This window comes from Hylobates moloch, unplaced genomic scaffold, assembly GCF_009828535.3.
Source record: "Hylobates moloch isolate HMO894 unplaced genomic scaffold, HMol_V3 SCAFFOLD_19, whole genome shotgun sequence".
NCBI lineage: Eukaryota > Metazoa > Chordata > Mammalia > Primates > Hylobatidae > Hylobates > Hylobates moloch.
Genome location: NW_026652294.1, coordinates 40,190,444 through 40,203,410, shown reverse-complemented (window position 1 = coordinate 40,203,410; position 12,967 = coordinate 40,190,444). Strand labels below are relative to the sequence as shown.

General features: G+C 54.2%; 1 protein-coding gene across 1 annotated transcript in view; it reads right to left on the bottom strand.

Annotated features, from left to right (window-relative positions):
* The window catches only part of NTN1 (netrin 1), a 225,032-nt gene that overhangs the window by 58,776 nt on the left and 153,289 nt on the right, over positions 1 to 12,967 (bottom strand). Inside the window, exons 4-5 of the mRNA XM_032138783.2 lie at positions 4,821 to 4,970; positions 1,781 to 1,834 (exon numbers count right to left, since the gene is read on the bottom strand). Of these exons, the coding sequence (XP_031994674.1) occupies positions 1,781 to 1,834; positions 4,821 to 4,970 (204 nt within the window). The remainder of the gene's footprint in view (positions 1 to 1,780; positions 1,835 to 4,820; positions 4,971 to 12,967) is intronic.

Here is a 12,967-nt window from a genome sequence, read left to right as displayed (position 1 = left end):
TTCTGACTTGGAAGGGAAAAACTCAAAATCAAGGGTTTGTGGGTTTATGAGAAACCCGAAGTCAAGCTACAAGGACTAGAGAAATGGGGGGAGTGAGAGACAAAGACGGAGATGGAGAGATAGATCATTAAGGTCTGTCTTGCCCTTGCATGAGCCGTGCACACAGCCCCTGCTCGGAAGCCTCAGTCCCCCGCGGTGTGCACAGCCTTAAGATCTTGTCCAGGTGAGTCTCAGTTAGGCAAGGAAGAATGTCACATCAAGGAAAGCAAGAATCGAAGTTCCCTTTAAGTGTCTTCTACCTTCAAAACTGCTCTCCCCTAGAGCTGAACTAATTTAGGATGTTCCTTTGAATTGTGCTGTGACAGAGAGAGCTTCCTCATCTCCCACCTTAGCTCTGTCATCCAGTCTCCCTGTCATGCCGCTTCCTTCAATCCCTTCTCTTCGCCATTTCCCCTGCATGGGGCTCAACCAAAGGCACCTGAAAGCTCTCTGCAAACAACGCGAGACTGAACTGTCTTTGGCTTTCCCAGCGCTGCCTCTGGCACTCCCTGAAATGCATTTCTGTCTGTGGACCATGCCTGTGCAAGTGCTGAATCTGTCTTCCCTCAAGTTTCCAGTGCACTGCCAATACTCTCCAAAATCCAGTCCGTATCCTAAAATATTCAGGCGGCCACATGGGTTTGCAAGCTCCCCCATACCTCCCTACAGTCCTTTCTGGGGGAGGGAAAGGGTCCCCAGAGCCTGCATGAAATGTCCATGCTGGGGTGCCCCACTGTCACTTTCTGCCCTCTTCTACCCCAAGTACCAGTACACAAAAGCCCTGTGTGATCCCAGGACCAAGACTCTGGGTGCAGACCTGAGATGCTGTCAGCGGGGCATCTGGCAGGGCTCTGTGCCCTCTGAGTGCCAAAAGCCAGAGCTGTGCAACCTTTCTTGTGCCAAGGACTGGTGAAGCCTGTGGACCCTTCCTCAGAAAAACATTTCTCCATGCTAAAATAAAATACACAGGTCTACAAAGGAAATTAATAATACTGAAATGCCACGGCCCAAATATCTTTAAAGACCCAGATTGATGGTATGGTTACGTTACGCGAGTGCTTCTTTATTAACGATTATAAATCAGGATCTAGCAGCGGGTCTAGTAACTTCTGTCATTTAGAGAAGCAATAACCAGCATGAACGATATTTATGATATCTGCACCAGCTAGAATGTGATGTGTAAACCGCTGTGACTTCTGCCAGTGACCAAGGTGCAGGCTCGGCCGCATGCTGCGGTCTGCGACCTCTCTTTGCCATGAAGGAAATGCTACATTTTCAGTTAGAGGCAAATGAAAATGAAGATGTGATTCTCCCCCACGCCCAGCTCCTGGGCCCCCCGCATTCTGCTTGTGCGCCCCAGTGCCCAAGCCTCCTTCCTATCCCCAGCATCTGGCTCCTTCCTTCTCTGCAGCCCCAGGAAGGAGTGACAGGCCCTCAGCTTGGAAGGTGTTGGGCTGGCAGGCAGCTGGTGGATAAGTAGGAGGAGCTCATTTTTTAGGGTTCCAGGCTCCGGAGAGAGGCACCATTAAAATCTCCATTTGATTCTCAAAGGGAAAGTCACAAAATAGTGTCCTATAGCTCCAGCTTCTTCAGTGCAACCGAGGGGTGCCACTCATACGGAGCAGAGCCCAGATAGTGGTTAGAGAAGTCTGGGCTTTCGAACGCCCCTTCCCCGTTAACCCACCCCACCACCCCACCAAACAACAAAAGCGGGAAATGAGAAGCGAAGGCGGGGGTTTACCTTCAGGCTCCTCCACGCTGCTGGCTGCAGTCGTCGGCGGCGCTACAGGGATCTCTTCGTGAGGTTCAAGATGGGGGCGAGGGGAGGAGAGCGGTGGAGAGAAAACAAGGTAAGAAGACATGATTTTTTGACTTTAGAATGAGCCCAGCACAGACTCCTCCCAACTTCCTGGGACCCTCCCCTCCGTTTCCCACTCCCTGGCTCAAGAGGAGAAAAGTCAGAAGAGCAGAAGCTGGCAGCGGCATCCTGGGCACACGGGGTTTTTCTCCTTTCGCCTGGCAGGGGGGGCATGGAGAGAAGGCACGAGTGAGGCGGCAACACAGAGCCTGGCCTTGCCCCCACCCCCCGGCCTGGCATCAACTCAGCTCCACCCTTGGGGGGATGGAGAGAGGCTTCCCCAGGTCACTCTGCTTATCGTGATGTGGCTACCTGGGCCCTGCTCATCTCTAAGCTCAACTCACAGGTGGAGAAGGATCCGTGGCAGGACGGCACGCAAGGGGCTGGGAACCTGCCCAAAGGGAAAGGTTTCTCCCACGCGCAGAGAAGTGTTGGCAGCACGGCCCAGGTTCCTACAGCCTCACATCTCAAGCGCTAAGGCATTTTCTTAATGGGCAGAATGGGACTGAGAGTGCAGATCCACAGGCCTCATAAAAGCATGTGATCGTTTTGATTATTCTCTATCTAATATAGCACTTTGGCCAGGTGCAGGGGCTCACATCTGTAATCCCAACACATTTGGGGCCCAAGGTTGGAGGATGGCTTGAGGCCAGGAGTTTGCAACCAGCCTGGCCAACAAAGCAAGACCTTGTCTCTACAAAAAATAAAACAAATCAGCCAGGCATGGTGGCGCACACCTGTAGCCCCAGCCACTCGGGAGGCTGAGGCAGGAGGATTCCTTCAGCCCAGGAGTTTGAAGTTGCAGTGAGCTATGATGGCACCACTGCACTCCAGCCTGGGCAACAGAGCAAGATCCTGACTCAAAAAGTATATATAATAATAAATATTTAAAAAGCAGTTGGTTCCTACTACTTCCCGGACCCCACCCTGAGTTCAAGAAAGGAGAGGTGGTTCAGCCAGTCCCCGCTGTTCATCGGTTCAGCAGCCTGGCACTGAAGCTCAGGCTTCCTCTTTCTGGACAAGGCCAAACCATGGACCAGAAGTCCCTAAGAGGAAAGGACTCACTTCCCCTGGTGAGTGACCACGAACCTCCACTGACTCTAGCCGCCATCTGATTCTTTGCGGTAAAACTCTGACTCCTAGATTCTAGATAAGCTAGGACTTGAGGCTTGGTGGATGGACATGGGCTACTCAGGCCGGGGGGCAAATCTGAGAGGCACCGGAGGCATCCTCTGCTCCTTTAGGAAGAAGAAGTGGGGGACACAGCCCTCAATTTGGGGTCAAGTCTTGCTCCCAGGCGACTGTATTAGCAACGACAGCCCATAGGTGCCCTGTCACAATGGGTTATTAGGAAGCTGGACCTAAAACACCACCTGGTCCCAGCAGGAACATCCTGGAGGCAACACCTGAATGGTCCGGTCTAATCCTGCAAGTCCACAGATGGAGCCAAAGCCAATGGCCACAGAGTCACTGTGACCACCCAACCTCAGTGCCCGAGGTCAGCCTGGCTCTGGGATGCACACGCAGGGCCCATGGCTGTCCAAGCTGGGACAAAACAGGGCACGAGTCCCCCAGGCACTGTCTGGGCACCTGTAGTTCTTCCCTTGGGAAGAGCAAGCAAAAATTCCAGGATGGAGCCCCAGGTTGTCCAAGTAGGGAGCGATGCCCTCGCCAGGCATCGGCCGCCCTTTGTGAGAGGAGGGGAGAAGGCACAGGCTGGGAAATGAGAGTTCCCAAGGCTTCAGCCTCTGATTTAGAAACACCAGCTCTCGTGTCTTGGCTTGATTTTTCCACTTGGGGATTTGAAATGTTGGTTCCAATCATTTCTGAGCAACCTGAGAACTCCTAATTCCCTGAAGAAGGGAGACCTCAGTTTCCCCCCCGGGTTTTCTGAACCCCAGATTTCCTCCCAGCTGTCTAAAAATGTTCACCTTGCAGAATCTGGATGGACAGAAGGATTTAAGGATTTTGACAAACTGTGAGGCTGACAATTGGAGGTTGTTGTGAAATCATTTCGACCTGCTCTGCCCTGGATGGGTGCTGAGCCCCCTCTACCGAGGCTTGGACCCTGGTCATTTGCTATTAGCGAGCCCCTGGGAACAGCTGTGCGGAACGCCTCAGGGTTGCTATCATCCTTCATTAGGGCCACAGGTGCCGTGCATGGAAGCCCTGCCCAGCTCCTCTCGAAGGCCCTGGGTTGTCCGTCCTTTCTGTTCTGAACCCACCAGGGGCAGAGGGAATGCCGGCATTCCGGCAATAGTGACAGCAGCACTCCCGGAATGGGCCTACCCAGATCCAGGGTCCAGGTGGACAGTGAGAATGGGGCCAGTGCTGAGGAGAGGGGCTTGCTTTTCCCCAGAAACAGGAAACTCAGTGTTTGTCAGGATGGACAGCCTCAGACAGGCCGGCTCTGCTTAGCCCCCAGTGGCTTCTGCAAGAACTCTATGAGCTTGGGGGGTCTCCCGCGTGGACTCACTGAGCATGAGGCCTTGAATGCAGGAATGCACATTGATGACAGAACCCACTGAATGGGCCAGGCGCGGTGGCTCATGCCTGTAATCCCAGTGCTTTGGGAGGCCAAGGTGGGTGGATCACCTGAGGTCAGGAGTTCAAGACCAGCCTGGCCAACATGGCGAAATCCCATCTCTATTAAAAAGACAAAAATAGCGGGGCGTGAAGGCTTGCGCCTGTAATTCCAGCTACTTGGAAGGCTGAGGCAGGAGAATCACTTGAACCTGGGAGGCAGAGGTTGCAGTGAGCTGAGATCGTGCCACTGCACTCCAGCCTGGGCGACACAGTAAGACTCTCAAAAAAAAAAAAAAAAAAAAAAAAGAACCCACTGAACATCAGTGACTAGCATCCTCAAAAGCTCACTGTCCCCCACAAAGCCACAGACTTGAAAAGCAGGGTGCCCCACACATACTTATGCAGGGGGCGATGGGAGAGCGGCTCTGCTGGTAGCCTTTGGCACAGCGGTTGCAGGTGATACCCGTCACGCCGTCCTTGCAGGGACACTGGCCGGTGGTTTGGTTGCAGGTTTTGCCAGCGGCACCCACGGGGTGGCAATCACAGGCTGCAGAGAACACAAAATGGGAGGGTCAGACAAGGGAGAAGGGGCCAGTGCCTCCCTCCAGAGCCTTCCCTACCCAGGGCTGCCTCCATGGACCCTGCCCTGGAGGAAGAGCAGTGATGGGGAACAGGCCCAGCCAAGCCCAAACGCACTCCGGAAGCTCTGACACTGGCCACCCACCTACCTGGAAACGGAGAATAAAAACCAAGATGGACCGACCTGAAGAGATTGCTTTGGCAGCAGGAAAGCGAAGTGCGGGAGCCCTTTGGAAGCCCAGGAGGAAGGCTTTCAAATACCTTCTCGGGAAGGCAGATCCCGCAGCCCTCACCACACCTGGGTGGAGGAGTCAGGATGAGGGGATACACCTTCCCTTGACAGGGTCAGCTTATGCGTTTTCACTCTGTCCTCAACCAGCTCCCTGCCCCCAAGTTTTCTTGCCAACCCAGGGCGTGGGAGGAGTGGGGTTTGAGGCCTGGTGAAGCTCTGGGGTTTGCCAGGTTAGAGGGAAGTCACAGGGAGGGGTGGCTCCCCCAGCTGCTGCCCCCCCACCAACCCCTGACCCTGCTTTGCAGCCAGGCAGCCAAGGCAGCCTTCTGAATCACAAAACCCATAAACTAGCACTAGAAAGGGTCAGGGTGATCATTTAGCTTAAAGCCCTGATTAAATGTGCAAACAAAGACGGGAGAGGTAAAGGAAACTCCCAGAGCCTCACAGGAAGGGAACGGCCAGGCTAGGAGGTGAAGCAAGGCCGGGATTCTCAGGCCAGCAACTACGGCTCCACAGAGCAGGCCCCCCACCCTCCTCCTGGGCTTGAAAGGGTGGAGAGGTGGGCTTGCCCACCCTGTCATGCTTCACGGAGGCTCTGTCACTGTGTCCTAAGAAGCCAATTCCGGTAAGAGAGTAGCCACAGGACCTCAGGAGGACATCCTGCCAACACAGATGCTCAGAGCAAGAACAGCTATACCTGTAGGCACAGGACACCAGCGTTCCCTGCTAAGTTCTGCCTCCCTGAAGCTGGGTGGTGGCCTCAGAGCTTGGTGGGGAAGGGGAAGACTGAAGGAAGGAGGCAAATGTCCTGCCCACGCCCCGTCCCGGAGGCTGGAGGTGGGGAGTCTGCAGCAAGGCGTCCTGCAGCAATTCCAGGTGTCCCCTCATGGCTGCTAATGTGTTCCTCCTCCAAAAGGACCAAAACACCCAAGAACGCAAGTGAGAGCAGAGACTCTGAAGGAGCCAGATTAGAACTTCCCAGCAAGCACTGCTGGGCGTGAGCACGGGAGTCTGTGGCTCAAAACACGGCCTCTCCCAGCCCAGCTGGCCTCGGGCCCAGGAGTGGCCAATGAGGAGAATTAGGAAGAGGAGGGAGGGAGGGAGGTGGAGAGAAGAATGTGAGGAATTGTTTGTTGAAGTTGTGTCTGGACATGCAAAACCTCCTGGAATCACTCGGAGTGAGGGTCCCGGGGCTGGGGGTGCCCCCATCAGGTGGGAGGAGGGTGGGGGCACAGGCCCTGGCACGGGGGCAGCCTACAGGGCTCCCTGCCTGTGAGGCAGATGGAACTGCTCCAGTCTTGCTACTACTTCTTATAGATAGAAGTAATGCCGTTTTTGTTTTGTTTTTCTTTTGAGATGGAATTTCACTCTTGTTGCCCAGGCTAGGGTGCAATGGCGTAATCTCGGCTCACTGCAACCTCTGCTTCCTGGGTTCAAACGATTCTCCTGCCTCAGCTTCCCAAGTAGCTGGGATTACAGGTGCCCACCATCACGCCCGGCTAATTTTGTTGTATTTTTAGTAGAGATTGGATTTTACCACGTCGGCCAGGCTGGTCTTGAACTCCTGACCTCAGGTGATCTGTCCGCCTCGGCCTCCCAAAGTGCTAGGATTAGAGGCATGAGCCACCACGCCCAGCCAGAAGTAATGCCTTTTGTTAGGAAATTGTCTTCTTAGATGTACTCTAAATTCAAGTTCATTCTCTGTTGTTTGTCTTTTTCACTCAACAGTAAGAAAAGATCCAGCCTTGACGGCCCATGGAGACGTGCAGAGGAGGAGGCGGCGAGGAGGGGAGGCTGGAGAGGGCCTCTGACCTTTCCCCATGGTCTCTTAAATTCGTCCATGGTAGGAAGGGAGATGGAGCATGGGCAGTGCCTCTAAGTCAGCCGTGCGAATGCAAAGGGCCACAGCACAGGCTCCTCGTGTCTTTGAAGCCCCTGATGCAAGTGTGAGCATCAGGGGCTCAGGCCGGCTGACCTCCCTTAGCCAGCTGGTAATCCTAAGATTCGTGCCAAGACATTCTCCCCTCCGAGCTGATGGAACACAGCTGTGCACCAGTAACTTCTGGATCCTTGAATGTGGCTGAAGGGAGGTCACCAAAGGTTGCTCGGTCACTGCACGTTCAGAGCCAAGTCACACGTGGACACCCTCATTGGCCCAGGTTGTCTTTATCTTGGCAGCGGCCGACCCAGAGCAGACTCTGGGTGGAGTCAGGATGGTGCATTGTTCTCCCCCATGGCTCCTCACAGCCGGTGACTTGCTTAGCTGCCTGGCCTGGCACCAGCTGAGGTCTGGCAGAGTGAGGGCCGTCCTTGGTAATGGCAGGGCCACCGTGTCTGCTGTGTGCAGCAGGCACTTCCTAAGGGCCCACCCTTTGGTTCAACATGAGCTGATGCTTGCTCCTGGGTTTCCAAATCTTTCTAAGATTCTGCAAGAATCTGACCTATTCCTCTGGTTTACAAAGGCAGCAGGCTGACTTGTGTTTCCCCACCAGCAGATCATTATTCTAGGAAGGGAGGCAATCAGGGTCCCAAAGGGGCTACCCAAGGCAGAGTATTCTTCAGCAGTAGCCGCCCCGTGCCAATTCCTGCAAACTCCTTAGCACATCCACACTCTCTCATACGTGTCAAATCCCTTGGTCCTTGCAACAGCCCTCTGAAATGTGCATGACAGCACAGAGGAGACCACAGACCAGCAAAGACAACTGCAGGAGAAGGCCGGGGGCTGTGTGGAGAGGCGGAAAGGGCCTGGATCTCTGAGGGAACTACCATTCTAAATGGCCTCCTTTGTATTTCTTGTTCTGCAAGGAGAAATAAGCTCCTATCTTATAATACGAAGTGGGTTTTCTGTTACCTGTACCCAGTGCAATCCTAACAGACTTGCCTGGAATTCATTCTCAATCCCCAGCCAAAGGACCCCAAAGTAAGAACTTTTCCTAAAAATTCACAAATCGAGATGGCCCCCATTATACCCTGTGCAAAGGCTGAGTTTCAAGGTGTAGGGAGAGTTGACAGATGACAATGCCATACTATGGCCTGGAAAGGGAGAATGTGACTGGCAGTGCCAAAGGAAGAGAGGCTGAGCCCAAGGGAAGGCTCAGGCCCTGGCCTTGAGGAAGAGAACATCAAAGGCATCCTGCTGTAGTCCCTTGACCCTGAAATATACACAGACACAGACACATCAAAGTTCCTACTAACACCTAGAGACTCACACATATTCCCAGAAACACACAGATACAAGCAGACTCCTACTAATTCTCCCTCCCTCGCTCTCATCTACACACATCGACTCACAAACACATGGATTCTTATCTACAAACTCACCCACGCACAGACATATACTCAGATCCACAAAGCCACACACAGACACAGACACACAGGGCCACAGGGGGCAGGGGAGGGGAGGTGTGGAGTGAGCTGGGGAGAAGATGGCAGTTAGGGGAGTGGAGGTCTTTTCCTTTGCAGGGGAGGTGGGGCCGGGGGCGGGGGGGTCCGGTGAGGGAGACAGAGAGAGTCTCCCTAATTCCTCTGAGAATGTGGTCTGGGTCAGAACATCTTCCGCCACAGGAAGCCGCTGGGTGGCTCCCATGTCCCTGGAAGTCAGCCACTTTTTTCAGAGGGAGGTCAACCCCTTCCATGGCAGGTCACCCAGTGTGCACAGAGCAGGCAGCACCTGGCCATGGGAAACAGTCTGCCCGGGGATTTTTTCCATAAAGAGAAAGGTGAGGCCAGACAGAAGCCCAGGTCCCTGAGAACACGGCAGGATCAGGTTTCCCATGAACACGGCAGGCTGGACAGCCTCCCAGTGAAGCAGAGAACCCACGCAGTCCTTGCTCTGGGTCACGAGACAGGGAGAGACAGCTCAGGTGACCCACGTGCTTTCAGACGGGTAAGAGGGGATCCAGATCTGGCCCCCCACCCTCCAAGTGACCCTGGGTTAGTGCCTTTCTTTCTCTGGACCACCGGTGGCTCATCTGTAAGGACAGGGGTCTCCCTCTAAAGTCCCACTGAAGTGACTTACAACTTAACAGGCTAAGGTTTTTGTCTCCCTGCTGGGTCCAAAGGAACCAGGGTGGCAGCCCCCACCCTTTGACCATCGCCCCTTCTGCTGCTGTTCCTCAGTGTCTTGGCAAGCGGCCAGGGGAAGGGGCTCCTGTTGCAGGGCACACCGGGCCTTCCGTACACCCCTACCGCTGGCCCTGCCTGCACCAGCACCTGCCTGCATGGTGCCAGAATCTTCTTGAGATTTGGTTTGTCGGTGAAGAGGGGGTACCCAGGGACTTCCAAGAGCCCTGGCAAAGCTGACCTGGATGGCAGGTTGTTCTCATCCTCAGCTTCTTGTGCCCAAGTAGCTGCCTTTTCCCACTCCCTCTGGCACTCTCTGAAGGGATCCCTGAAGGCTCCTGGGCTCTGCCAGGGAGGAGACACACTCCTGAGCCTGGCTCCCTCTCCACTAAAGCACATATCGAGGCTTTCCAGAAGTCTGTCCTGGGCTCCTATCCAGAGGTCTGGCTACTTTTTATGAGGACTCTGGCTCCAGGGGCTCTTGAGGTCAGGCAGGACCTTCAAATGGCAGTGATCCAAGGCCACGTGCCCACGGAGGACAGGAAAGCCAGCTTGGCATGAGCCCCTCTGGAGCAGCTTCAGGTAGGACAGGGGAAACAGACGGCCACAGCCCCACCCTCACCTCAGACACCACCACAGCCACCACCCAGGCCTCTGGCCAGTCCTGAAGTTCAGCTTCTGGCCTGACCTTGTGCTATGGGCTAAACTGTGTACTCCCTGCCACACACAATGCTGATGTGGAAAGCCTAACCCCCAGTACCTCAAAGTTGGATGTATTTGGACATAGGGGCTTTAAAAGAGCCGATTAAAGTGAGGTCACTGGGGTGGACCCTGATCCAACATGACCAGTGTCCTTATTAGAAGAGGGCATCAGGATACAGATGAGTGCAGTGACAGGGAGAAGACAGTTATCTGCAAGCCAAGGAGAGAGGCCTAGAGCAGATGTTTCTTGGAACAAAACCAGCCCTGCTGACACCTTGATCTTGGACTTCCAGCCTCCAGAACTATGAGACATAAACTTCTATTGTTTAAGCCAATCAGTCTGAGGCACTTTGCAGCCTGCACTGACTAACACACCTGTGTGGAGCCTCAGGTAAGCATCTTCTTCTCCAGGACCCTCCTAGGCCTGTCCTGTACTCATGGGAAGGAAGACTGCTCCACCACTCCACCAATCAGCTCTTTCATCCCCCGGCTCCCTGTGGAAGTCACCACCTTTGCCAGAAGAGGAAAACCTTCTCCATGGCAGGCCATGCCTCTGAGGGCCCCCAAAACCCCCACAGGCCAGCAGAGCAGCTCTCGGATTCCATGATCTCTAGAGCCCCTGCTGGCTCTGATTCCGAACAGGTCTCACAGCTCACAGACCGTCTGAGGGCTGTTCTCAAAAGGGCACTGGCAGAAGCCTTGAGCAGGAAGTGCTGCAGGTCCTAAGAGCCCTCGGAAGGCTGGTACAAGGTCAGAGAAGGGAGGCCGGCCCCATCAGCAGCCCCCTCCTCACCTGTACAGCATGCAGAAGATGCCCTCTGTTCCAGTTCAGAAGAAGGGCTTACACAGCAAGTGCTGAAGGCATCCCTCCCAAAGTCTGATGGGAAACTCCCTTCCTAGTCCTCACAGACTTCCAAGGGACAGAGGAATGCAACAGACGGAGAAACTACCCTGCCCTGAATCCCGGGACATTGCCCCAGCAGTGAATGTGGAAATCTTGCCAAGTTTCCCCAGGGAGGGCTGATCCCCGGAGCCAATTGTGAGGCTCCATGTGACTCCAAGGCCTACAGCTCATGCCAAAGGGCTGCATCTGCCTGTGGCCCTCCTGGGCTGGGGGAGACAGTCTTCTTTGCTTTGAGTAGGATCAGTCTGCACAGGTGGACGCCATCCACAAAGAAAGTAGGGGTGGACAGTGCCCTATGGACAGGCCCCATCGCGTGGGCCAGGCTGTTCTCTGGCTGCTGTGGAGGTCAGGGAGGGCGACTGCAGCAGCATGCTTGGTGCAGTGAGGACAGTCCGAAGAGTCAGCAAGGGCCAGCACCTTCAGAGAAAAGCAGGATCCAGAGGCTCCCCAGGTCCCCATATCCCTTGTGGGTGTCAGGCCTCTTGGGGGAAGCCTGGTGGGACCCTCACTAGAGGTGACACTGGAGAGAAGATGATGTCAGGCACAAAGAGGTGTCCAAGCACCCATTTCTTCCCCACTCCCCAAAACAGGAGTGAAGGATCGGCATCCAAAAGAAGAAACACAGGAAAGCCAGCAGAGCGTTCTGGAATGGAGGGGACCTAATTAAGGTGGCGGTGAAGACACCAGGCAGGCAGGGATTTTGGGGGCAGGGCAGACAGAGAGGCCAGGGGAGGGGAGACAGTGCTGACCCAGGGAGACTGGTCTCTAAGTGAGTTCAGAGCTTTGAGATATGGGAGATGGGGAACAAGGAGGCCCAAAGACACAGTGTCAGAGAACCCTAGGGAAGGAGTTTCTTCTTATTGCTATTATCATTTAATTTGCATAGAGTAAAATTCACTTTTTTGGTGTAGTCTTACGGGTTTTTATCATGTGCATAAATTCTTTGTTTTTTTTTTTTTGAGACAGAGTCTCGCTCTGTCACCCAGGCTGGAGTGCAGTGGCGCGATCTCGGCTCACTGCAAGTTCCATCTCCTGGGTTCACGCCATTCTCCTGCCTCAGCCTCTCCGAGTAGCTGGGACTACAGGTGCCCACCACCACGCCCGGCTAATTTTTTGTATTTTTAGTAGAGATGGGGTTTCACCGTGGTCTCGATCTCCTGACCTCATGATCCGCCCACCTCAGCCTCCCAAAGTGCTGGGATTACAAGCGTGAGCCACCGTGCCCGGCCAAATTGTTTTTTTTTGAGATGTAGTTTCACTCTTATTGCCCAGGCTGGAGTGCAGTGGTGCAGTCTCGGCCCACTGCAACCTCCACCTCCCAGGTTCAAGTGATTCTCCTGCCTCAGCCTCCTGACCTCAGGTGATCTACCCGCCTTGGCCTCCCAAAGTGCTGGGATTACAGGCATGAGCTACCACACCCGGCCCTCATGGTGGTTTTAACCTGCAGTTCTCTAATGACTAAGGACGTTCCATGTATTTATTTGTGATCTGCCTATCTTTGACGATGTTCCCGTTCAAGTGTTTTGCCCATGTTTAATTGGGTTGTTTGTTTCCTTGTTGTTGAATTTTGAGAGTCATTTACATATTTGGGATTCAAGTCCTCCATCAGATGTGGGATGTGCAAGTATCTTCTCCTCATCTGTGGCTTGTCTTACAGAAGGAACTTCTTTTTTTTTTTTTTTTTTTTGAGACGGAGTCTCGCTCTGTCGCCCAGGCTGGAGTGCAGTGGTGTGATCTCAGCTCACTGCAAGCTCTGCCTCCCAGGTTCACACCATTCTCCTGCCTCAGCCTCCCGAGTAGCTGGGACTACAGGCTCCTACCACCACGCCGGGCTAATTTTTTGTATTTTTTTTAGTAGAGATGGTGTTTCACCGTGTTCGCCAGGATGGTCTCGATCTCCTGACCTCATGATCCACCCGCCTCGGCCTCCCAAAGTGCTGGGATTACAGGCGTGAGCCACTGTGCCCGGCCCAGAAGGAGCTTCTTAAAAGGTGAGCCTGGCCGGGTGCCGTGGCTCACACCTGAGGCTGGGAGTTTGAGACCAGCCTGACTAACATGGTGAAAC